The following is a 23,711-nucleotide window of genomic DNA, read 5'->3' as shown; positions in this document are numbered from 1 at the left end:
TTAATTTATCTTTAAATAAAACTGCATTTATAAAACTGTAACTCACACCTATATAAATAAAAATACACATTTTCCTTTAGATAATAACTCTGGCTCAATAATAGCCCCATAACTCTGGCTCAATAATAGCCCCATTTACATAAATCTACAAATATGCATAGAAGAACTCCCCCTTTTGGACTAACGACATGTTTAACTCCCATAACAAGTTGTGTGGTTCGAAAACTGGACTTAGTCTTGGCTAGCCTACCACCAAGTTAAGTCAAGTAATTGTCTGCAAGTACGATTTGCCTACCGCATCCTAGTCCGGACATAGGAGGGTATACAACCCTTCTCAGGCCAAATTGACTTTTCACCACCTACACTTCCACAACAATGTGATTGCATTGGTAATCTCATTAGCTAAGGTACCGAGCTTTCATCACACCTGGTCCATCAGAGTTCTTAAACCATGTATTGCAATTTGCATAATAAAACAGATAAAATGATCTCATTTTTTCAACACATGATTTGCAATAGCTTTTCCACAATTTTTTTGAAACCAGCAAGCTAAGAGGGGAGAGAGACGATCAAAGAGCGAGAGGGAGACTTGAAAGAACGTAGGAGAGAGAGACACGAGTGAGAGTGAGAGGGGAGAGAGAGAATGCCTAAAACCCTAAAAAAAAAAAAGAGATGAGAGTGTTTTTTAAAAAAAATATAAAACCTCCCCACTTAAAGACCCTCGGCCGCATGAAACCGTCGATGGTTTGGTCTCATACCAAACCAATTTTTCCGTGTTCTTGCATATAGGTTTTCGGTTGTCTGAAACCGTAGATGGTTTCCCTGAGCTCCCTGAAACCGTCAACGACTTGGTATTATACCAAACCAAATTTATTATTTTATGTTATTTTTCCGGGTCCTTACAGCTGCCCTCATGTTGATGCTTTACTATGAAACCAAACTTGGTCACTTGTTCCTTCTACACCGGCTATGAATGTTATTGGTTGTAAATGAGGTTTTAAAATCAAGAGGCATGCAGATGGTTCAATTGAGCGACCTAAAGTATGATTAGTTGCAAAAGACTTCAAGCAACAACACGACATTGATTGTGCTAAAACACTTAGCCCGGTCATCAAACCTCATACCATCCGTCTAGTGCTCTTTATGGTCATGTCTCGAGGTTGGCCTATTCGTCAGATTGACATTCAGAATGCATTTCTTCATGGGCTCCTTGATGAACCTGTCTATATGTCACAACCACCAGGGTTTGTTCACCCTTAGTATCCTAAGCATGTGTGTCAACTTTATAAGTCTCTATATGGTCTCAAGTAGGCTCCTCGGGCCTAGTTTTCTCACTTGAGTTCTCACCTACTTGAACTTGGTTTCGAGGCTTCCAAAGTGGACAATTCCTTATTTATGCTTCATGGCTCTCACACTACAATTTTTGTTTTGATTTATGTTGATGATATATTGATCACGACCTCTCATTCTTCTGCCATTGATTTCTATTGTCATCACTAAAATTTAATTTTGCAATGAAAGATTTGGGCACCTTACATTATTTCCTTGGCATTGAGGCCATCTTTACTTCTGGTGGTCTGCATCTCAGCCAACATCGTTATATTCTAGATCTCCTAAAGCGCACCAACATGACTCTAGCTAAAGCTGCAGCTACTCCTCTCTCTCCATCTTCCCCAATCTCCCAGTTTGATGGGGATGCATTTGAGGATCCTTCTTTGTTTTGAAGCACCGTTGGATCACTTCAGTATGTGCTTCTCACTCGGTCAGATCTAGCTTATCCTGTTAATCATGTTTGCCAGTTTATGCATCGCCCTACAGTCAATCATTGGTCTGCTATCAAACGCATCTTGTGCTACCTCCAACATACCTCTTCACATGGTCTCTTACTCAAACTGGGCTCTTCTCCACTTCTTCATGCCTTCATGGATGCAAATTGGGCTAGTTGTCTTGATGATCGTCGCTTCACTAGTTGTTATTTGGTTTATTTTGGCTCCAGTTTGATTCATGGAGTTCCTACAAGCAAGCTTCCGTTGCTTGGTCCAGCACTAAAGCAGAATACAAGGCTTTAGCTAATGTCACGACATAATTGATTTGGCTACAAGGGTTGATTAAGGAGCTTCGTATTTTTTTGCCTCATGCCCCAATTTTATGGTGTGATAATATAAGGGCTACATATTCATCCGTTAATCCTATTTTCACTCTCGGACCAAACATGTGACCATTGATTTTCACTTCGTTCATGAACGTGTTGCTCGTGGTGAACTCTATGTTCATTTTATATCTGGCAAAGACTAGTTTGTTGATATCCTCACTAAGCCTTTGATGACAACTCAGCTCTCTTTATTGCATGACAAGCTCAACGTGTCTGCCTCCTCGTTGAGCTTGCAGGGGCATGTTAAGGTAAATCCCAATATTCCCATAAATAGTGCTCCACAAGATCAGCAGCTCCCCAATCCATGAGATAACATTGCTCTACACTATCAGCAATTCCATCTAATCCCACAAGATCAGCAACTCCCTAATGCACGAGCTAATATTGCTCTACAGATTCAGCCACTCCCTATCTCACAAGCTATTTGACAATCTCAACATCGGCACATCCCACAAGACTTGGGCTGAATTGCAAACATCTAGATCTTCCCATAATTACTATACATCTCATTTAGTGTAATTTTCATCTAATTTTGTATATAATATATGGTTGCTCTCATGTTAAGACAAGCAACCACATAAAAAGATTGATTTGGATAATATGTGGTTGCTTGTCTCAACATGAGGGCAATGCGCGTGGGAGATTCCTAATTATACTAAAATATACAATGAATGATAATCTTTTACCACTTATTAAGCTCCTTGCACGACCATATAAAAATATAATATAGGCATTTGGGCAAAAGACATTAACCTCCCCTTAGGTTTAGTAAAAAGATAAGGACCTCCCTTGATGTTTTAAAAATATCACATATCTCTCTTGACATTTGAATTTTGGGATACTTACACTTTTTAAAACACTTTTTTTTTTTTAACATTATATAAGCAGGAATTTGTATCTTTTTGGAAAAAACTCAATAGAGATTTGTGGAATTCTTGAGACTTTAGTGCTGGTAAGTATCATTTTGCCAAAACTAATAAGAGAATAGTGTTTTGCTTATATATATATATATATATATATATATTAGATATATACATACACACATACCAATTATATTTGTAATAATCTAAAAAAAAGTATATTTTAATATTAAAATGTATTTATATAATACCTCAAGTATAAAATATTGTTTTTTAATTTTAATTAAAAATAAAAAATATATAGAATAAAAGATAATGACCCCTTTTCTAACGTTTAATAAAATGATGCTGACTTTTCGTTAGATTTCAAAAGTTTAAAAGGATCCCTAAACTTTTAAAAATTTAAAATTTTCCTTAAAATATCAAAACTCTCACAAATCTCTTCTCATATTTAATTTTTTAAAACACTTACACATTTACTATTAGATGTAATGTTAGTTTGTCAATTTTTTAAAATCAGAATTAAATCGATACTTTTTAAAAATTGAACCCTCAACAAAATGGGAATGCGCGCGGCCTCTTGGTTGAAAATATACCTGCGAGGAGCGAAATGGGACTCCGTGCCCTGAGGATTCGAGCGGGTCCACTGTTTAGAACCCTAGCATGCCGTATCTCGCCGGGGCAGGGACCCGAGGTCCGGTGTCTCTTCGCGTCATCTCACCTGCAATCTCCGAGGATGTCGGCTGCTAGCTATTTTCACAATTTGTCGGACACTCGATTTTCAGAGAGAAGGCCCAGCTGTGAGCCTCGCATAACGAAAGCAAACTTAGGAACAGTGGGTGTGCTCCCCGACTCCTATATCTCATTCCACAAGCTATGGTTTTGGGTTTTCGTACTTTATGGGCTCATGCCTGAATATTTTTTCGTTCCGATTGTGATATATGTATGAAACTTTTTTGTTTTTAGGATATTTCGCGAGGGCTTTCGGAACTGAGGCAGAAGTGGCAGTGGGAGGACAAGTGATCAGTTGCCACACTCTGGAGGCCTGGAACGAACAGCTGCAGAAGGGCAACGATTCTAAGAAACTGGTATTTCTGTTGTTTTTTTTTTTTCTTGGTTATTTGCTCTTCGGTTTTTATGCCCCTTCTGCTGATTGATTTATTTATTTATTTTGGTTTTGCTTGGTCAAGTTTTAACAGTGCTCACATAAATTACTTGATTTTGTGTTGGTCATGAAATTTAATTTTTCTCATTTTGATGGTCGAACTTTCCTTGACGATCCATTAAAAACAACATAACAGTGATTGGGTAAATTATTTTGGCAGCCACTGAACTTGCTATTTTGATTCTATTATTATCATGTCACTTTAAAATTTAACTATTTCAATTATTACTTATGAGTGCATTGATGTCATCTACATGCCATCCATGGCCATCATAATGCAGGCAAGGCATCATTGAATCAGTAGTTTGTTCCATGCGTTTTTCTGTGCCATGTGATCTTTTGAGATGTCTTCCCTATCAGAAAAGCATTGCTGCAGAGAGGCTGTTTCTCTCCTTTTGATTATTTATTGATATCTCTCATGAATATATATACAATCAAAAGAAGGGAATCACAGCTTGTTACACAGTTGGAGAAAAATCAGAAAAGAAATAGAAAAGGATTCCCTAACAGACAAAGCAGTGCAGCAGATTCCCTTTCAGTTACAGACTTACAGAGAACTAAAAAACAAATTTTACAAAATAATGTCCCCCTGTGTTAATATTCCCCCTTTTTGAATAAAAAAATGCCTTCACTAATGCTAGCTCAGTGGCCACACGCCATTCACCTATTCATTTCCTCTTGGAAAATCCCAAAGATGCCCCCTACAAATCCATGTGTATGGTGGAAATTTGAACCCATGTACATGGATATTACTTATTGGTTTCACTATGAAAAATGATCTCCATTCAGACCCTAGATTTTCCAATCATTGAATCCTTCAATGGTGTCCTCATCTCTTTCTTGCTAAGAGCTAGAGCAATCTTAAGAACCTATGGAGGAGGTTACTGCTCTTTCCTGAAGGTTGGTGCGCACAAGAATACGAAAGAGAAGAAACATGACCAAGAGAGCCTGTTCTTGCATATTTAAGAGCACAAAATTTTTTTCTTTAAATTGAAGGTATGGCTTTGTTCTTACCTTCTGTAATGACTATCACATGGAACTTGAAGATTTCATCCTATTGTTAATCCTTGCTGCTGATTTGAGGTGAAATTACTTGTTGATTGGTTAAGGGAGGATTCCAATTGATGCAATCAACACCTGGTACAAGGAGGACTCAACCTTGTCTATTGAGCAGTCGCATGACAATGCATAAGCATAAATAATTGATCCACCTTGGCGCTGTCCATTTATCCTCTCCACACACTCAAATTTCCATCAATCGTAAGTCATGATCTTATCTAAGAGGATCTTTTGGCTGCAGTTCCTCTCTTGACAATCTCTTACTCTTAACCTTGGGGAAAAGAGTGGTAACCACTTCCATAGGTTGTTGATGTTGCTCTTGCTCTTCAGCAATTTTTGAAGTGGTATTGTTTGGAGATGAAGATGCATTGGAAAATTAAGACTAGCAAATCTTGAGGCTCATTTGAAGATAAGTTTTCACACGACAATAACAAAAGCCTATAAAATATCCATTCACGTGACTTCAAACTGCACCTATTTATTTGTGGAGCATTTGTAAGGGCATTCTTGGGATTTTCCTATCAGAAACAAATAGGCACCATGTGGCAACTGAGCTATCATTCAGTGGAGACAATTTTGATTTTAAAGAGAAAAAAGGCTTGGCAATAGACTACATGATGCTTAAGGTGTTGGACAAATGGATAGCTATAAAATGGACATGTTTTATTGTCTTGCAGTTATAAGGGAAGAACATGTGCTTGAATAGGAGTCATAAAAATTCGTCATTGCATGATGCAAATACTATATGCAACTAGGCTTGACCTAAAAAAGAGAAGAATAATTCTGGAGACACCAATTCTTATTTAGTTTGAGTAGGGATACTAGTCTTGTAGGGTAAGTATATTGAATATAGTAGATATTTGCTCATCGAAAAAAAAAGTAGATATTTGGTTCTAGGTAGAATTCATTTCCTTTGTTTTGACTACTAAGACCAAGTCTTGTTACAGTACTCATGATTAGACTGCCATCAGTACCACTCCACACTCCCTATGTAATCTTTGGCCATTGCAATGACAGATGCTATGCCTTTGTGAGCCAATTAGTTGAGTCAGTTGACAACCACAATGACTACCATAGTCATGACCATACTTCTTCACCTTTCAGTCATTGACACCAACCTCAGTTTTGCCACCACTTGATGCCACTCTTTTCACAGTCATCATTCAAATGGTTGTCATTAAATTTGTCAGGATCATCTCTTAACATTCTGAGAGTAACTACGCAGCTGTCACTACAGCCAAAACCCCAACAACCGTTTACAACCTTCATGCTAAATGAAGGCAACATACTGATCTATTCCTGAGGTGTAATTTAAACCAGGTTCTTTATTGATCATGGCTGTCATTTGAGTCTGCATTGTCACTTCACAACTACAACTTCTGTTAAAGCAAGGCAATATACTAACTCTATTCCTGAGGTGTAATCAAAATCAGACAACTATTATCAATCATGGGTATCATTTGAGTCAGCACTGTCACTATGCACCTGAGAAGCAATCACCATCTCTGTGGTCCAAATGCTTTGTTTCTTTGTTTCTTTAGTTTAAACAAACCCCAAATGTAATTAAGGAAGGAGGAAGCATGCGTGGTGCTTGGTTCTTCCCTCCACTGGCATCTAGTGGGCTCCTAGGAGCCACATAGGCACCAAGTAAAAGCCATGGTAGGTATTTTTTATGTTCAATAAATATATTTTAATGGGAAAGACATGATTAACACATTTATGTTGTTTTTTTTGGGTCTTTGTTTGGCTTGTTCTTAACTTTATTTGATTTGCTTTCTCTTGCATTTATAATATGTTTGTGATTGTTATGGAGATTTGATAGATTTTAATGGGAAGAACACAATTAACACATTTATGTTGTTTTTTTTTTTTGGGGTCTTTGTTTTGCTTGTTCTTAGTCTGATTTTTTTTTTCTTTCTCTTGTATTTATAATACGTTTTTGGAGATTGTTATGGAGGTTTGATAGCTCGTTAACTTGCTTTATTGATCGCGTGCTTTTTTATTGATATATGAACAATGGTTTTGCATTGCACTGACTTTCAACTTACTGTGTGGTGTGGGAATAGAAATGGTACATGGTGTTTGTGGTGGGGCTTTGTGATGCTTAGTCTTTGTGGGCATTGGCTTTCTTGTTTCTCTATTTTAGGCTTGAGACAGAGATATGGGTGAAAGGATTTTTATTACGTTTGTTTGGTTTCAATTGATGACCAAAGATTCTTGTCTCCTGAGACTCCCATCGGTGGGGATTCATGAAAGTTTATTGTTTGCTCATCCTAAACAAGGAAACAAATGTGGAAAATGAATAATGCATGTGGTTCAATTAGGCTATGGTATTCTTCTTCTTCTTCTTCTTCTTTTTTCCTTTCATTTACTTTTGGTGCATTATGCAAGGTTTCATTTGAAAGCCTTTGAATGAGAAAAGAATTGATTGCAATTGAGTTTTTTTTTTTTTTTTTTTAATCTAATTTTGGAGTTTGAAACAAAAAAATTATAAGAAGTGAATTGATTTAGGAATAGATAAATAAGAATTTTGTTCAAAAAACTAATCTGACCAAAACAGGCCTGATTTCGTTTTGTGATAATTGATTTAATGGTTTTTGAAAAAAATTTCTTTTCCAATTCCTCTTCTCCTTTCCCTTTTCAAGAATTTATTTATTATATATTTTAAAATGAATTATTAGCAAGAGATTGATATGAATACTATCTTAAATTATTACGGATGTTTTGGTTTGATTGTTCCGTGCTTGATCTCAAAGCTCCATCTCGCAAGCCCTAGCAGCTTTGACTGCTCCTTCCTTGTTCTCAAAGCTCCATCTTGCAAGCCCTAGCAAGTTCAACTGTTCAAAGCTTCATCGTTGAAGATTCTACTTATTTTTCTTTGTTCAAAGGTCATCTTCTTCTAAGACTCGAAAGCTGTCCTTTGAAGGCTTGTTCGAAGTTTTACTAGGGTTTGAAATCGAAACTTCTTCTTCTTATCTTCAGCAATTCCAAACTTCAGATACTATTAAAAACTAAGGATGGGTCTCTTTTTCTTTAGCGTAAAAACTCTCTCATCCTCGGGTGAACACAGCTATGTCTGTGTTAGCAGGAGGTGACGTTAAAGCGTTTGGTGCAGATTGAAGGAAAATCATTGGATAGGGGGGGGGGGGGTCTTTACTGTGTGTGCTTGAGAATAACGTTTCTTGAAATAAGTGGGTTAAATTTGCAAAGGAGGCAATTTCCTGGCTCCCTAATAGTCTATCAACTTTCGTTCGGTTGGAAAGTGGCTTCAGAAGTGTTCACGAGGGATACCTCCATTGGTGGATGGCGATGAACTGGATGAGGGTGGGGAAGATTTTGGAATTAGGGCTGAGGGGGGAAGGGTAAGAATTATTTGATGTTCAGTCCTGGAGGAGTAAAAGGAATTGGATGGCAAAGCTTTGGGAATGAGTTCTGTAAATTTGTGAAGGAAATTCGTCACGACTTTGAAGGAGCAGGCATTGCGAGCACTTCAGTTTCCAGATCATGGAGTAAGGTGGTGATGGAAGGAAAGATAGGCGAATGCTGCTCAAATAGTCCACAATCAGAAACATTGTATCTTAGGTGCAGGGCTGATCTGTGATTGAAGGAATCATGGGTGCTGTTACCAGAGTACAGTGTCGCTAGATTGGACGTGAACATCCATAAGATGCAGGGAAATAGGGTTCGAGTGGTTGCTGCTAATATTGCAGAGGCAACTAGGACTGTTATAGGGGTGATGAGCCCTAAGAAGTCGGACCTGGTCATCTGGTACTCATCCTGGATTTGGGTCTTTGCAAGAAAGGTGGTGCTTCTTTTTTAACACAGTTCAGCCATTTAGTAGAACAGGCCCCGTGTTTTGACAAGAATGCGATGGGCCATTCTCTGGATTCAAAAGAAGTCTCTTATAAACTGGGGCTTTCACAGGCCTCGTATGTAAAAAGGCCCAGGGCGAGGATAGGCGTTCAGGCCCTTCCCTTGCATGAACCTGTTTCTGAATGAGCCCACTTTCCTATCCAAAATTTACATACAGAAGAGGTGGGTGTTCAGCAAGATGTTAACGAACTGCAAAATCTCTCTCCAGCTCTCCAAAATAAACATGGAATGGACCAACTTTCAGAGTGTATTCAGGATGATTTTAATTTGGTTTTGACATCAGTTTGTGAAGAAAATGATGATAATAATATAAGTGTCAGTTTGGCTGTTGATTCTGGTTTTGCAGAGGGATTAGAGGCTGGTGTTGACAGGATTGATAAAAAAGAAGAAGATGGATTGGGTAGGAAATCTGGTGTTTCAGGATTTAATTCTGAAAATCCTAAGGGTCCTAAGGTGTATGCTCGTCAGAAGGCTGCAATGATTGGTGCAGAAATGAAGAAATTATATGAAGCAAAAAAAAGCATTCCGGTGAGATAAGGCCAACGATTATAAAGAGAGATTCTAAAGGAGAGTTGAGCATTGTGGAAGATACATTTGCTAAGATGAAGGATATAGCAAGTGATGGAGTTAGCAAAGGAAAGGAGGCTAAGAAATGGGGAGATTTTTCTCAGATAACGATAATGATTATATCAGTGAATTTGACTGTGATGGTGGTTTGTTGTTGGATAAGATTCAGGAACAATATGATATGCTTCTGATTCCTGTGATGTTCTTGGGGACCTATCATTTGTACAACCTGCCCTGTTGGAAGGATTGGAGGGGGTTACTCTTTTCAAGAATAATGGGTTGGGTTATAAACTGCAGTGCAATGATGGAATTTTTTACCTACAACTAATGGAGGAGATTTCTAGGAAAGACTGAGAAGCCCAAGATATAATGGATAAATTGGATTTAAAAATGTGTGATGGGGGTAAGTATAAAGTGAAGAATGGTCAGAGGGAGCTTGCGAATCTAAAGTGTTCGGTGAATTATGACGGAAAGGGATTGAAAAAGGGTTTTCTTGGTTAGTAGTACTTTTTGATTATTATTATTTTTTGTTGTTTTTTTTTTATTTTATTTTTTTCCAGATGGACCTCTTGCCCCCTTAGGTTGTAACTTCTCTTTCTCAATCTTATATGCCTTCTTTTATTACCTAAAAAATACTGGTTTAAATTGTGAGGGGTAAGTCTTTACTCTTTATGCATTCAGTGGGACTCACAGGGCTTCCTTAAAAAATGGGTGTTGATTTCATGTAGTCTGGACAAGATCCTAGATAACAGCCTTGAAGGTTTCTTTTCTTATTGATCACATCAATGGTTACAGGAAAATAGCGAATAGAAAAAATATTGGAGAGGGTCCATTTCCCCTAGTTCTGAGAGAAAATAAACGAATTTTTCCCGTTCCTTATCACTGCTAGAATTATTACTTCATTGTCTGGGAAGTATTTAAATCTAAGAAATAGCAGGGCAGAAAATAAATTTAAGGCCATCAAGGCTACAGTTCTACCTATATTTGAATTTATTTGCATTTATGTCTACTGGTAAAGTGTTTTTTTATGCCATGAACAAGGAGAGTGCATAGGTGTTTATTTTTGGCTATGGAAACTTGTTTTTTGTTTTTTTTTTTGGGTTTTTTTTCTTCTAAAATTTAGCATTTTGCTCAGAGAGATTTTATTATTCTCTTATATTATTTCCTTAAAAATATATTTCTGTGTATTTGATACAGTTGGTAGTTGATTTCACTGCTTCATGGTGTGCACCATGCCGTTTCATTGCACCATTTTTTGTAGAGTTGGCTGAAAAATTCCCCAGTGTGACGTTCTTGAAGGTGGATGTAGATGAATTGAAGGTAAGAATAAACTAAACTTTCTTTTTTTCCTCACCCTAAAAACTATATTTAAAATAAAAAAATAAAATAAAAAATTAAAATTCTTTAAAGCAGACACTGCCAGTTATGTGTGAATTTATATTCTTGTTGCAGTCAGTTGCTGCTGATTTGGATATTGAGGCAATGCCAACTTTTGTTTTCATGAAAGAGGGGAAAATCTTGAGTAGAGTTGTGGGAGCAAAGACAGAAGACTTGCAACTCACACTTGAGAAACACCAGTCCACTGCCTGATTAGGATAAGCTTCTCATATTGCTTATGGTGCAGGATAAAAGTATCACTATGATGCTATTAATGTGGACTTGAGTTTTGTATTTATTTTGTAGTTGCCAGATCTTCTTGTGTGGATTTGTTGTTTCTATTAAATAAAAGCTCATGCTATGGTTTGCCCATTTGCCTCTTCTATGGAATAACATTGTTTATTTGTTTATTTATCTTTAATTTTTTGCTTTAGATGTAATTGGATGGCGTTATGTGGTGCTATAATTCCTAGGAGCAGTGGAATGTACGTTGGGCCTGCTGCTGCTTCAATTTTTATTTGTTTGAGCCGGCTTTGTATAAGCATATGTTTTATTGGATATTTTATTGGTTTAGGGTTGTCTTGACAGGGATTTGCTGCATCCTTCCACACATGAGTTTGAAAGAAGCTGCAGGACTAGTTCCTATGGTCCAAAAATTAGGGGTATGGACAAAAATCTTAGTTCTAACTTGAATTTAGGTTGAGCTTGGGCTACTCTAGCACTGTTACGATTTGACTGGTCTGAGTATTTTATTTAGAAGATTAAGCACCTACAAGCACCTAAAGTTACTTAAAACAATGCATATTAGATCAGTGTGATCATTGAGCTTTTAATTTAATTTGTTGAATGTAGTAATTATTGTTTGGTTTATGTTCAAACAAAGTTGGTCCGACAAGCCTAGGGATGACTCTGCAAATGTGGATTGCAAGGCTTAATGCAGTAAATGCCACCAGACCTCAAGCCCACCATAAACTAGGTCCAGAGGTTTTTGTATTATTTTGGGCAACTTGGGATGGTAACCAATGCATTTGGGGGCACCTATACTCCATGCATCCAGAGTCATTATTTTCATTGCCCAAAATTCTTTCTTGCACTGAGAGGTAGAGAGGGAATTATGGGATGCAATTCTTTGAGGACCTTAGTTGGTCCCCTGCTATGGACCACTGTGTGCCACAGTTCTTGTTCCTGGCTGGCAACGATTCCCGCAACCTTATTGGTCTGATCCAAGCTCTGGATTTCTTCTGGTCATTTCATCGTTAATTTTGTTAGACGCTGGCTGCAAGCTATTTCCACAGTTTGACAGAGACTTGATTTCCAAAGAGAAGGCCTGGAGATAAGCGTTGCAGAAAGAGGGCAAGCTTCTGACCACCAGGTTTGTAAAGTGACTGCTCTATTTCTCTCTTCTTTAATCTTTTCCACAAATTGGGGTTTTAGATTTTGTTCTATGTTTCTGTGCCTGAAGGTTCTTAGATGTAAGTTGTGTTTCAAATGTTGTTTAAGCAGAACTTGTTTTGTGAATTTTATTAAAATTTATTTTCTCCCTATGATTTTGCTTAGTCAATTAATTCATAAATAAGTTAAGCCTACAATTATGATATTGCAGCACCTTTTGCTGCAGACAATTCAGTACTTCTGAATGGGCCTAACAAAGGAAGTGTTAAAGCAAGGAATCTTAGAAGAAGCGGATGAGGCAGTGCCAGTCATTCATACTGGTGTGTATTCTCTTTTCTATACAGCTCTGTAGTTCCATTTTGATGCCTGGAGAACTTTATTTTTCTCATAACCTTCTTGCCATGTATGTGCAATGCCTTCCAATAATAGGACCATCATGACGCTTCATATCTGTAGGGCCTGAATCAAACAAGCAGTTAAAAAATCCTCAATTGATAACAAAAACTAATCTCTAAGTCATAAATTAAATAGTTCTAGCTTTACAAATAGTGGAAGCCTCAAGTTTTCAGAAGAACAATGTCCAACTCTTAAAATAAACAAAGAAAAATCCAGTAACTATTTCTGAATCTAAGAAAATAGAACTCAACTATTTATTTAAAATCCAATTAAAGAATTAATGAACCTGACTCTTCAAATCTAAAATAAATAGATGAATATCACTGTCACTGCACTGCCTGAGGTGCCCCATGCATACAGCTGTTCAAAATTGCAAAATGTGAAGGAAAGAATCAATTAACACAGGCTTAGTAAGTGGCAGTCTAACCAAAACTAATCAGACCATGTATGTATAAAATAATTATTTGCATCATCTGTGAAGTTCAACTCAAAACCAGGGACTTCCAATTCAAGCACATCCAAATGAATTAAAGCAGCATATAAAGTCAAACACACAAGATACTCCAACTCAACAACAAACAAAGGAAAATCTCTCAGATTTAATTTACAACTTTAGTGTAATTTAAAATTCGATGTTCATTTCAATTCAAATAATTTGATAACCTTGAACAATGACAAATTCAATAGATGAGAATCCAATATCCAAATGCATAAGCTGGAGTCCTAGTTGATTATAACCATGATTGGTGTTGTGAAAAGGCTCAAAATCACCTTTAGTTCTGTTGATCAAATAAAAAAGGAACTAGATTTCTTTCTTAATTATTATGATTTTTTGTTTTTAAAAAAGTGAATGTTTCTTGTCAGTGATACTGTTTAACTTCTGCGACTAAGAAAATTACAAGTAAAAATTTAAAAAACCTAATGTTTTTTTGTCAATGATACTGTTTAACTACTATGACTAAGAAGATTACAAGTAAAATTTGAAAAATAATTCAAATACAATTTGCAACTACTTGTTGGTCATTCTAAACACAATCTTAAATTGATTCAAGTCTGAACCATGCTAGAAAATAATCATAACATGACAAAATTTAAATGATGTTCATGATCCTAGATGCAACTCTCAATTGTTTTAGAGAGGTTTATGTTCAAGACCTTAGATTTTTACTTGGTTTAGAGCGGAGCATTCCTTAATCCTTTCATGTATACAAGTGGCTAAATTTTGTTGGACCTAGTTTACTAACTAAATCTAATTTAAATTTCACAACTCCAAACTCTGTAAGTTTTAATGTAAGAAAAGCACAACACCCATTTTGAGCAAATGAGTAAGCATTGCTGTATTGTGTTACACTTTACAGGAGTTTGGTGTTTTAAACATTGCTAGCCATTCCTTGTCTTTAGGCAGGCCTTCATGTGCCTTTTAAAACATTGAGGGGAAGGAATTTATCTTATCAACTTGGTCAGGAATTTTATCAAGATTTAAGGATATACTTGATTTAGTTTTTTCAGTTAACTGGAAATATAACCATCATATTTGTAAACTAAAAAGTTCATTTGTAGTTTAGAAGCAAGTGAGCATTGAAGGCAGTTATCTTTTGAAATGGCTGCTTAGAATGTAAATATTTTGGCTGCCTCACTTTTCTGGCCAATTTTTTTCTTGAGTAAAATTGTAGGTTTGAATTTACCAGTTGTTGCTGCGACTCATAACTAAGTTCTTTTTTACGACGGATAGCCTTGAAAAACATTAATGCACATGAACGAGGTGCACTACCTAATTGAGCTAAAGCCTATAGCCCTTGTGCTCGTGATACATATTCTGTCATATGAATGGTTTCTTGAATATTCCATGATCCAATATCATAGCTTGTTGATTTGTTTGATTGGTTTTGCTTATAAATAGTGTTACATCTAAAATCCATCCATGGGATGGATCCCATTTGTTTTTCTTTGTGTGATGATAAATGACCTACTTAACTTAGTGACTAAAGTATTGCCTTCATATGGTGGGTTTAGCCTGTAAAGAAAAAGACTTTTTTGGCAGCACTATTGTATCTCATATTATAAAATGAAAGAGTTTATTATGTCCCTAATTGACCTCTATCGATCCATTCTTATTGCTCTGAGAACAAAAGTCATAGGCGGGGCGGCAGAATTTTAAGTTTCAAACCCATGGCATTTTGTACCCCAAAAAAAATGAGGTACCAAGTCTACATCCCTTTCAGTTGTTTGACAATGTCAATGTAGAGAATGTTGTGTGTCATGCTCTTTGCTTCCTACTTAAAATATGAAATTTCTGGTTGAAAATATCTGCTGTTTAACCATTTCAATGGCTACAGTTACCATATGTGGTGTTTCAAACTCTGCCGAATCAATTCTTTGTTGACACCATGCTATTTGGATATGGGCATTTATGTGTTTCTCTAAGATTAATGGGAGTTGGTACCATAAAAAATAGGAAAACTATATGATATGTTTCCTATTCTTCATCTCCTTGTAGAATCTTGGCAAATGTCGCTGCTTTTCCATAGCCAGTTGCACATCTGCCTTTATTTTTATTTTTTTCAGTTCATCCTTTAATTAGGATGCTCTCATAAATTCCTTTGCCTCTAAACAATTATTGACAACACAGTGAGCCTAATTGCTTAGGCGTCGTAATAGAGAAGCTTATGTTTGTGAACTGGGTTTGTACCACATGCAGGCAGAATCAAAGAGGCCAAAGGAATAATAATTTTAAATGCATAATGTGTAATATGGCTGCAGTTGCAAGGTAAAAAGCATGGGCTCAAAGACTGGCAGAACTGCAGCAGCTTGAAGAAGAAAAAAAGGAACTCACGGCTTGTCGAATACCTTATTGCAAAACTTCATTTGCATCGTATTGCTACTATAACTCTGTTTGCTATAAAGGTGAATATCGAATTTAGTGCTAATATTTCTATTTGTAGGTTGTGCTCCACTTATTTTTGTGTTTTCGCATTCATCCTTTTTAATATACTAATAATTCTTTTCACATGTATTACACATGAGTGGTTGCAAGTGAGTGATTTTTTAAAATAATGATCCAAGATGAAACTGTAGTAAAAATTAGATAGAACTATGAACTTGTCCATGGAAATATGTTTAGGTTTTGAAATATATATTTCTCAATAAAGATTGATTGATACAAGTTATAAATATGTTTAGGTTTACAGGAACTGACTCAATTTTGCTATAAGATTGTTTGCATCAGCTTTGAAATAAAAAAAATTTTTGAATATAAAATGGGAGGTGCTATTCCCAATCTGAAAAGGCCACCAGCTCTCCTTTTTTTCTCAAACATGGAAATGACGAATTTGCTCGTTCTTTCCCTTTTTTCTTCTCCCTTACAAAGTGAAAATCATGGAACAAATTTGCTCGTTCTTTCTCACTGTACTCTACTATTTGGAAGGCTAAGGTTCCCCCTAAAATAAAGGCTTTCACTTGGTTGGTTGTGTTTAATAAGATAAATACAATTAATTTGTTGCAAATTAGGATACCTGTGAAGACTCACTCTCCTGATGTATGCGTGCTCTGTTTCAAGAATTCTGAGACAAGTTCTCACCTTCTTTTGTTATGTGAATTTGCTTGGAGTATTTGGAATATGCCTTTTGGCGTTATGGGAGAAAGCTGGGTTTGTCCTCCCTCGTTGGAAGACTTTTTAGGAATTTCCTTCGTAGGCTTTGGTAGAAGAAAGGACAAAGCAACTTTTATAAAAGTGTGGCTTTTTCTCATTATTATGGGGTTTATGGATGAAACGTAATACTCAGATATTTTCTGAGAAAAAAATTAAATCAGATGCTGGTTTGGGAAAAAATAAAATATTTGGCCTTTGTGTGGTGTGTCGGGTATGGATTTTTTATAGAGGCAAACTTTCAGGAGTTTCAAAGAGGTTGGAGGAACACATTGACTTGATGACTTTTTTCTTGGGCATTTTTATGTGTTTTGTTTTTTCTTGAAGTGTCTCAGTGTGGCTTGGGATCTCTCAGTCTCCCTCTTGTAAATTCTTTTTCAATTAATGACATCTTCTTTTGTTATAAAAAAAAAAACATTAAAAATAAAAGTGGAGTGCTAGTGGCTTTTCTGAAGTGCAAATTGCTCCTCTCTATAATATTACTTATAATAACTTGTTTGGAGTGTGATTTTCATTAAAGTTAACTTGGAGAAAGCTTTGGCAATAAACTTTTGTTGTGAAGAAATTTTCGGTTTAGAATTAAATTTCAACTCCATGAATGGGATTTTCTAACTAAATTACTAAATTCTATAAATTAATTATGAAAGTATGACCTAAAATCTTTTTCATCATATAACCACTTTTATTAAGAATGGTCCCAAATGGGCATTGTCTAATGTTGCAGACCAAGTTGTAATTTGTTGTATAGTTTACCTAAGACCAAAATAATTGTGGTTTGATTTTCATAATCTCCACACAATGAAACCTTCCCAATGGTTTGTTCATTGACAAAATTAAGGGAAAAAAGCTAAATGTGACGTGTTTTTAGCTTAATTGGTTTTTGAATGTGTGTGTGTGTGTGTGTGTGTGTGTATTTACAACATTTAAATTTTGTGAAATTGAGATTAGAAATTGTATCACTGGCAACATGACCAGTTGAGGATGGTTATTCATATTTCTAGTTCTTTTGATTTATCATGCCGATTTAATTCAAAAAAATTGTATTATGAGTTCTGTAGCTTGGATAAAGTAGGTGGTACAATAGAGTTCAATTTAATTGAGTATTAGGTAAATTTTGTCTAGACATTAACTCTGATTTGATATATTTCATAGAAATGTGATTATGTGTGTGTGTGTGCATATTTATTTACTTTTTCTTTGGAAAGTAAAGATATATTAAGCAAAAGAGAAATGTACATCAAAACATAGAGGCTGATTAACAAGCATACAGCCTCAAAGCTAATAGAGGATTGCAAAGAAAGGATTTTTAGTTTTCTCAGCTCTTTAGTTTTCTTAGCTCCATATGTTTGCCTGCGACTTCAAAGATAGTTCTTTGTAATGTAGCATTGATGTCTACATAAGAGTTTTCATAGAGATTGTGATTTCTAGTCTTCCATAAGTGATAGGCTGCTGCTGCCCAACTAGCTTGCAAACCTGTGATGAATTAGAATTACTGGAATTAAAGAGGTAAGCCATTGCAACTCCATCTGCCAGTTGTGGCAGTCCCTCTCTAGTCGCTGTAAAAGTAGCTAAAGATCTGCTGTAAACTTCCTTTGACCATCTGCGGTGGAAAAAGGGCAGTCCTTTGTTTCCTCAGCTTCCTGATATAAAATGCTACTTACTCCATTTTACCAATTTATACAGTAGTAGTTCTGTTCAATATAATCAACTAGCTAATGAAGGGTTGTTGAGGGATGTGATTTTTAAACCATACTGCAACTGTCCAATTATCAGAGGAGATTGTCTTAAACATTTCCGAGCTCAATTGAGAGAATGCCATTGGAATTTGGGTCCCATACAGCTTTATCTCCTGCAGTTTTATCAGGAGTGAAATCATTGAAAATCTGAGATACACTGTCACTTAGTCTTGATATAAGAGTCTCTGGCTCCAGTTCTTATTCTGTATAATAATAGCAGCCACTTTGACATTGCTTTGCTGACCAAGTTTCAAAAGAGAAGTTAAGGAACAAAGGGCTTGAGGGATGCCAATTATCATGGAGCAGAGAAGTGGATTGACCGTTACCTACATGTGGTTTAATAAAGGTACAAGCCTCATCACGTGGAACCTAAATTTTTCTCCATGTCCAGGTACATTACTGTTGAACACTTGATTTTATATAATATTAAAGTAATATTTAAAATTTTAAATTGCATAATAAAAAGATGTATACTAATTAAATTATTATATTGTTATATTGGTGAAGAATTCTCTAGTGCACGTGTGCACACATTGCTTATAAGTTACTTATTTTAATTGTTTTAGAGTTTTGTTTATATTTTTGTGTAATGATGTTTGATTATTAGCTATGTATATTTTTGGATAAGGACACATGAGAATAATTCAATGGCGGATTGATAATAAATCGTTCATACTTCTATTGTGAGAAATTATGTAATCCTTTGCAACGTAAACAAAGTCCATCTCAATGGTCGTGCGCAAAAGTTTCAAGTTCAACTACTATCTAAAAGAAATATTATAAAGGCAATTTTGTGTACTCTCAGTCCAAGTTTTTTCTTTTCAGTAATTGTTTGTCTCATTTTTGAAAGATAGAATATTTTTGTCTACTAAATGGTATTCTCTATTTGTGCCAACATGCACACACACACACACACACAGAGTTGTCAAATTGAGATTCGTATCATGAATTGAAATTCCAATTTTGGGAATTGAGAAGCGAATTGAATCCTATGACTAATGAAATAAAATTAAATTTTTACAATAAAAAAACATATATTAATCAATGAAATAATAAAATACATTTAAATTTTGACAATAAAAAAACATATTTCATGTGTATATTTCCCTGGATAAATGAAAAAAGGGAATGAATCAAGAAATGCAAATAAAAAAAATAAACTTTATGTTGTTTAAGGGAAGGAATTGAGAAAAAATAATAAAAGCTAAACTTTTGGTGTTTATCAATGATTTTAAAAAAATAATATTTCATGCATATTCTTTCTTGAATTATGAAGGGAGAAATAATAAACCTAAAAAATGGTGATAATTGAAAACTACTTAAAAGAAAAAAACTTTTGAATCTTATCAACACATCGAAACATTAGTATCACCTTAGCCATGAGTGTTCTGGCCCCCTTCTCAATGACAAAACATGTATGCCTTCAAGAATGAAGAGTGGTTTTGTGAGGGTAGCATAAGATAGTAAGTTCTATTTTCTCCTCCATTTTAGCATGAAACTTTATAGAGATGGTATGGAAGGTAATCGTGTACAAATAAAAGCAATAAAAAAAAAGATGTTTTTTCTTAGGGATTTTAAGGTACTCGGGTCTATAAGGATATTATAGGTCTAGAATTGTGTGAATTGGTGGATTCAAATCAATTTGTTATTCACATGGTGCAGAGATAGATTCGGCAACAATTCAATTGTTTTTAGATTTTCTAGTAACATTCAAATTGTTTTGTTGTGGAAATGATACAAATCTTATGAATTGAATCGCAAATAGTAAGATTCTAACAATTATATATATATATATATCAAGGCTCGCTTCAAGTCAGGATGCCCAAAACATCTTAAGCCTCAGTCTAAAATAGCAAATCCTAGAAAGGCGACTGCACTCTAAATTAAGACTTGTGCATTTGTACAAGAGGCACAACTTTTTGCCTTTTTAGTTAAGACTTATGCTTTTAGGGTGTGTGAATCTCAAGCTAGGTGCTAGAAATTTTTATCACTTATTTTACAAAAAAAGAATGTCCTAACATGAGTTGATATCTATAACACTTGAACCTCGAACCCTTCCAAAATAATTGGTAGTTGTATCTTAAATCATGAAAATACTTTAAAATTTGTAATGTTATAATTATATCTTGGCATGATTACTTAATAAATTCAAGTGATGTTTTTTGAATGGTCAACAATTAGTTTACAAATTATATTTGATTTTTTAATTTGATTTACAATTTTCTTAGTTTAAAATATATATTTTTGTTTTTAAATGTTTTATCTAGAAAATAAAATTCTCCAAAGGGTCACTCATCTACACCTTAAGGCTTATGTCTTGCCTCGAAAGATTACATTTAGTTTGTGGAATACTTATTTTTGAGAATAGGATGAAAATATGGAATACAATGAGATTATAATGAAACTGTATATGAATGCAGTAATTTAGAAAGAAATTACTCTTGCAGAAGTTTGTGTTTTTCATCCAATGTGAAAAAGTAAAGGAATATAAGTAAAATTTGGGAATATTCTTTCCTTTTCTGTTTCTTATTATGTGTCCATTAATTTTCTTTTCATTTTTATTTGGTTTATGAAAAATAACACTTTTTTCTGTAACTATGAGATTTTTATTGTTAGATTACCACTTTACCTAAAAGCTGAGCTATTAGGTTGTGGGCTAACAATGTTTATCAACCTTTTAACATTTTCCACACGTGCAGCCTGACAGCATGTGGAGAAATGCGCACGCACACACAGGCTCACACAAAAAATAAATGTAGGTAATGATACTAAAACCTAGGACCTCTTGATAACTAGTTCTAATACCATATTAGACAACCATTTTACCTAAAAGCTTAAACTGTTAGAATGTGGGCCAATGAAGTAAATCAACCTTTAACACTTCTATTATAACCACTTCATTCCTAGGAATAGACCTTTCGTGAACCTAGGGGTTAAAATGCCTTACCTTGTGCTTTGAACTTGTAAGAAAATGATAAATATAGATTTGGAGGGTGTTGTCTAGGATATTGTGACATGTTTTCAACTATCTTTGGAACATCTCGCTCAACCACCCACAACATGAAGAATAGAAGAAAAGAGCACTTTGATGCTATGAACAATACAAATTTTTTGTTTATTGCGACAAATGCATTGCAATCTTCCAAAAGTACAAATTTATTGTGATGAACACATTGCGGCATGGACTTTTTTCCATCCAAATCATCTGTTTGATTGTACTCATTAAAATAAATGAAAAAAAAGGAGGAAAAATGGAGGGAGAGAAACTTTGCATGACCAAAATTTTGAATCAATTAAAAAATGAAGATATTTGGAGAGAAAATAGACCAGCTTTCTACATTTTTGAAAATACCAGTACACATTAATTACAAAATAAAAATAGAATTATTTTTATAAAAGGCGAATTTAGTAAAATATTATTAAATCTTTTCCTTTCCCATCATTTATTCCGACAAAAATACGAGAGAAACCACACTCATTTCTCTTTGTTTTTCCCCAGTTTTCTGAACAGAAACAATCTTTTCTTCTCTTCATTAAAAAAAAACCACTATCATTTCTGTTCTTCTTTTCTACCATCCAAACATAATATCAGGTTCCCTTAAGCCGAATGCTAAAATTGATCTGTGCCTCGTATTGTGTAATTCTGATAACCTCATTGATAACCTCGTATGCCTTTATCATACAATTAGTTCTTCCTGTAATTATGTCTTGCCAATATTTTGGATGTGCAGCACACCAGCCACGGTTGTATTTACTTGGTACTTGTCACCAATAAGTAGGCTTTTGGTAAAATGTTACAAATTATAACATGCAGTTTGATTTCCATAATCAGCGGGTGAGTACTATTTTCACATTTGAAAACTCAGTTTACACGAAATGAAATAATTGTCCCGATAGTTTATATTACTGTATTTCCTTAGATAATTGTCAATTTCATCTAGATTGTCTAGGTTTCAAATCCTCTTGAAGAGGGATTTTTCACTCATGCATTTCTATTTGTTTTAGTTTGCTTAATTGCTCTGCTGTCAGGCTAAACATATCATCTAGGTTGTCAACTTAACAGTGGGGGCTGAAAATGACAAAAATGTCAAGTCTCTTTCGTGGAAAGAGTCTTTAAAACAATTACGTAATGTTTGGTTTGTGGAACAGAATGAAATGAAAATTTGAATTGCAGTCATGACAAAATCAAGTGATGTTAGATTACCACTTTACCTAAAAGTTTAAGCTGTTAAGTTGTGGGCCAATAATGTATATCAAGCTTTAACACTCCCCCGCACGTGCAGTCCGATAGCACGTGGAGAGATAAACACATGATAAATAGCACCCATAATAAGGAATGCAATATTTATTTTTAAAATTGTGGGCAACAAGATTAGAACTCGGAACCTCCTGGTAACCTGCTCTGATACCATGTGAGATTACCATTTTACCTAAAAGTTTAAGCAGTTAGGTTGTGGGCCAACAATGTATATCAAGTTTTAACAAGTGATAAATTCGATTTCATTCCCCTCCATTTCATTCCATTCTTTAAGACCAAATGTGTAGTTGGTTTCATTTGTGTTTGTATCAGGAAAATTGGATCCAGTACTCGTTTTGGAAAAGACATACTGTCATTAGCACTTGCAACTCAGGATGAACTCGATTGCAGCAGTATTCATCCTCCAGACCTCATGTTGGGCCACGTGCACCAGGAAAAGTTAACTTTGGAGGTCCTGGAGTTGGCATATGGGGGATCTCTTTGACGCTCAACTGCTCAAGTTGGAATGAGTGCAGGAGGTGATGAATGGTGATAAGAGTTGGGCAATATGAATGAATACCTCTACTTCCCATGGCTGACCTTTTCATATCTCATAGAGGCCTCACATGACGTGGTCTGATGGAAATAGACAGCTACAGACATTGGTTTATTTTGGCAATTGGTTGTTTGTCTGTATCTTTTATGGTATGGTAGAGCTTCAATTGGTTAACTTGTGGTTCGATTTTTACTAGCAATGTGTGGATCTAGTTATGATTCTAGGGAGTACTCGTGCTACCACTGATTTTAACTCGAGAAGAATAGTACTCTTGATAACAATTGGATCCTCTTTGTTTGATTTTAAATCCTCCATAGGACATGATCATGGGGATCTATGCCAGCTGGGGAAGCATGGCTAGGGGAGGACCCCTAATGGGCAGTCCACTGACTGCAGGGCCCTAGCATTGGGACACCCTATAACATAAAGATAGCTTCATTGATGGCATTACAGAATGAAGCTAGAGGCTTGAGATCAGATTAAGTCATGCCATGTCTGGCAGTAATGTTTTAATGGATTCTGTTAGTTTTGTTCATTGTTCTATTTATCTAATGCAAAACTATGAGGATGTATATTTTTTATGTCAACATAACCCTCCCAGTTGAAGGAAAGTCGGTTCCTTTGTTATTTTCTGATAAGATTTTCAGGGTGACTGGCAGATTTTTTGAGTCTCATTTGTCTATTGTTATGTTCGT

At 35.4% G+C, this 23,711-nt stretch overlaps 1 protein-coding gene across 1 annotated transcript; it reads left to right on the top strand.

Moving 5' to 3' along the window:
- Positions 1–3,560: 3,560 nt before the first annotated feature.
- Positions 3,561–11,425, top strand: LOC131155919 (thioredoxin H1-like). The gene is made up of 4 exons (XM_058109374.1): positions 3,561–3,851; positions 3,979–4,100; positions 10,874–10,996; positions 11,129–11,425. The coding sequence occupies exons 1-4, from the start codon at positions 3,623–3,625 to the stop codon at positions 11,264–11,266; spliced, it is 612 nt and encodes a 203-aa protein (XP_057965357.1). The 5' UTR covers positions 3,561–3,622; the 3' UTR covers positions 11,267–11,425.
- Positions 11,426–23,711: the final 12,286 nt, after the last annotated feature.

The sequence above is a fragment of the Malania oleifera genome, chromosome 1 (genome assembly GCF_029873635.1).
Source record: "Malania oleifera isolate guangnan ecotype guangnan chromosome 1, ASM2987363v1, whole genome shotgun sequence".
Taxonomy (NCBI): Eukaryota; Viridiplantae; Streptophyta; class Magnoliopsida; order Santalales; family Ximeniaceae; genus Malania; species Malania oleifera.
Note: the sequence above shows the minus strand (reverse complement) of the source record. Positions and strands in the feature narration are given on the sequence as shown.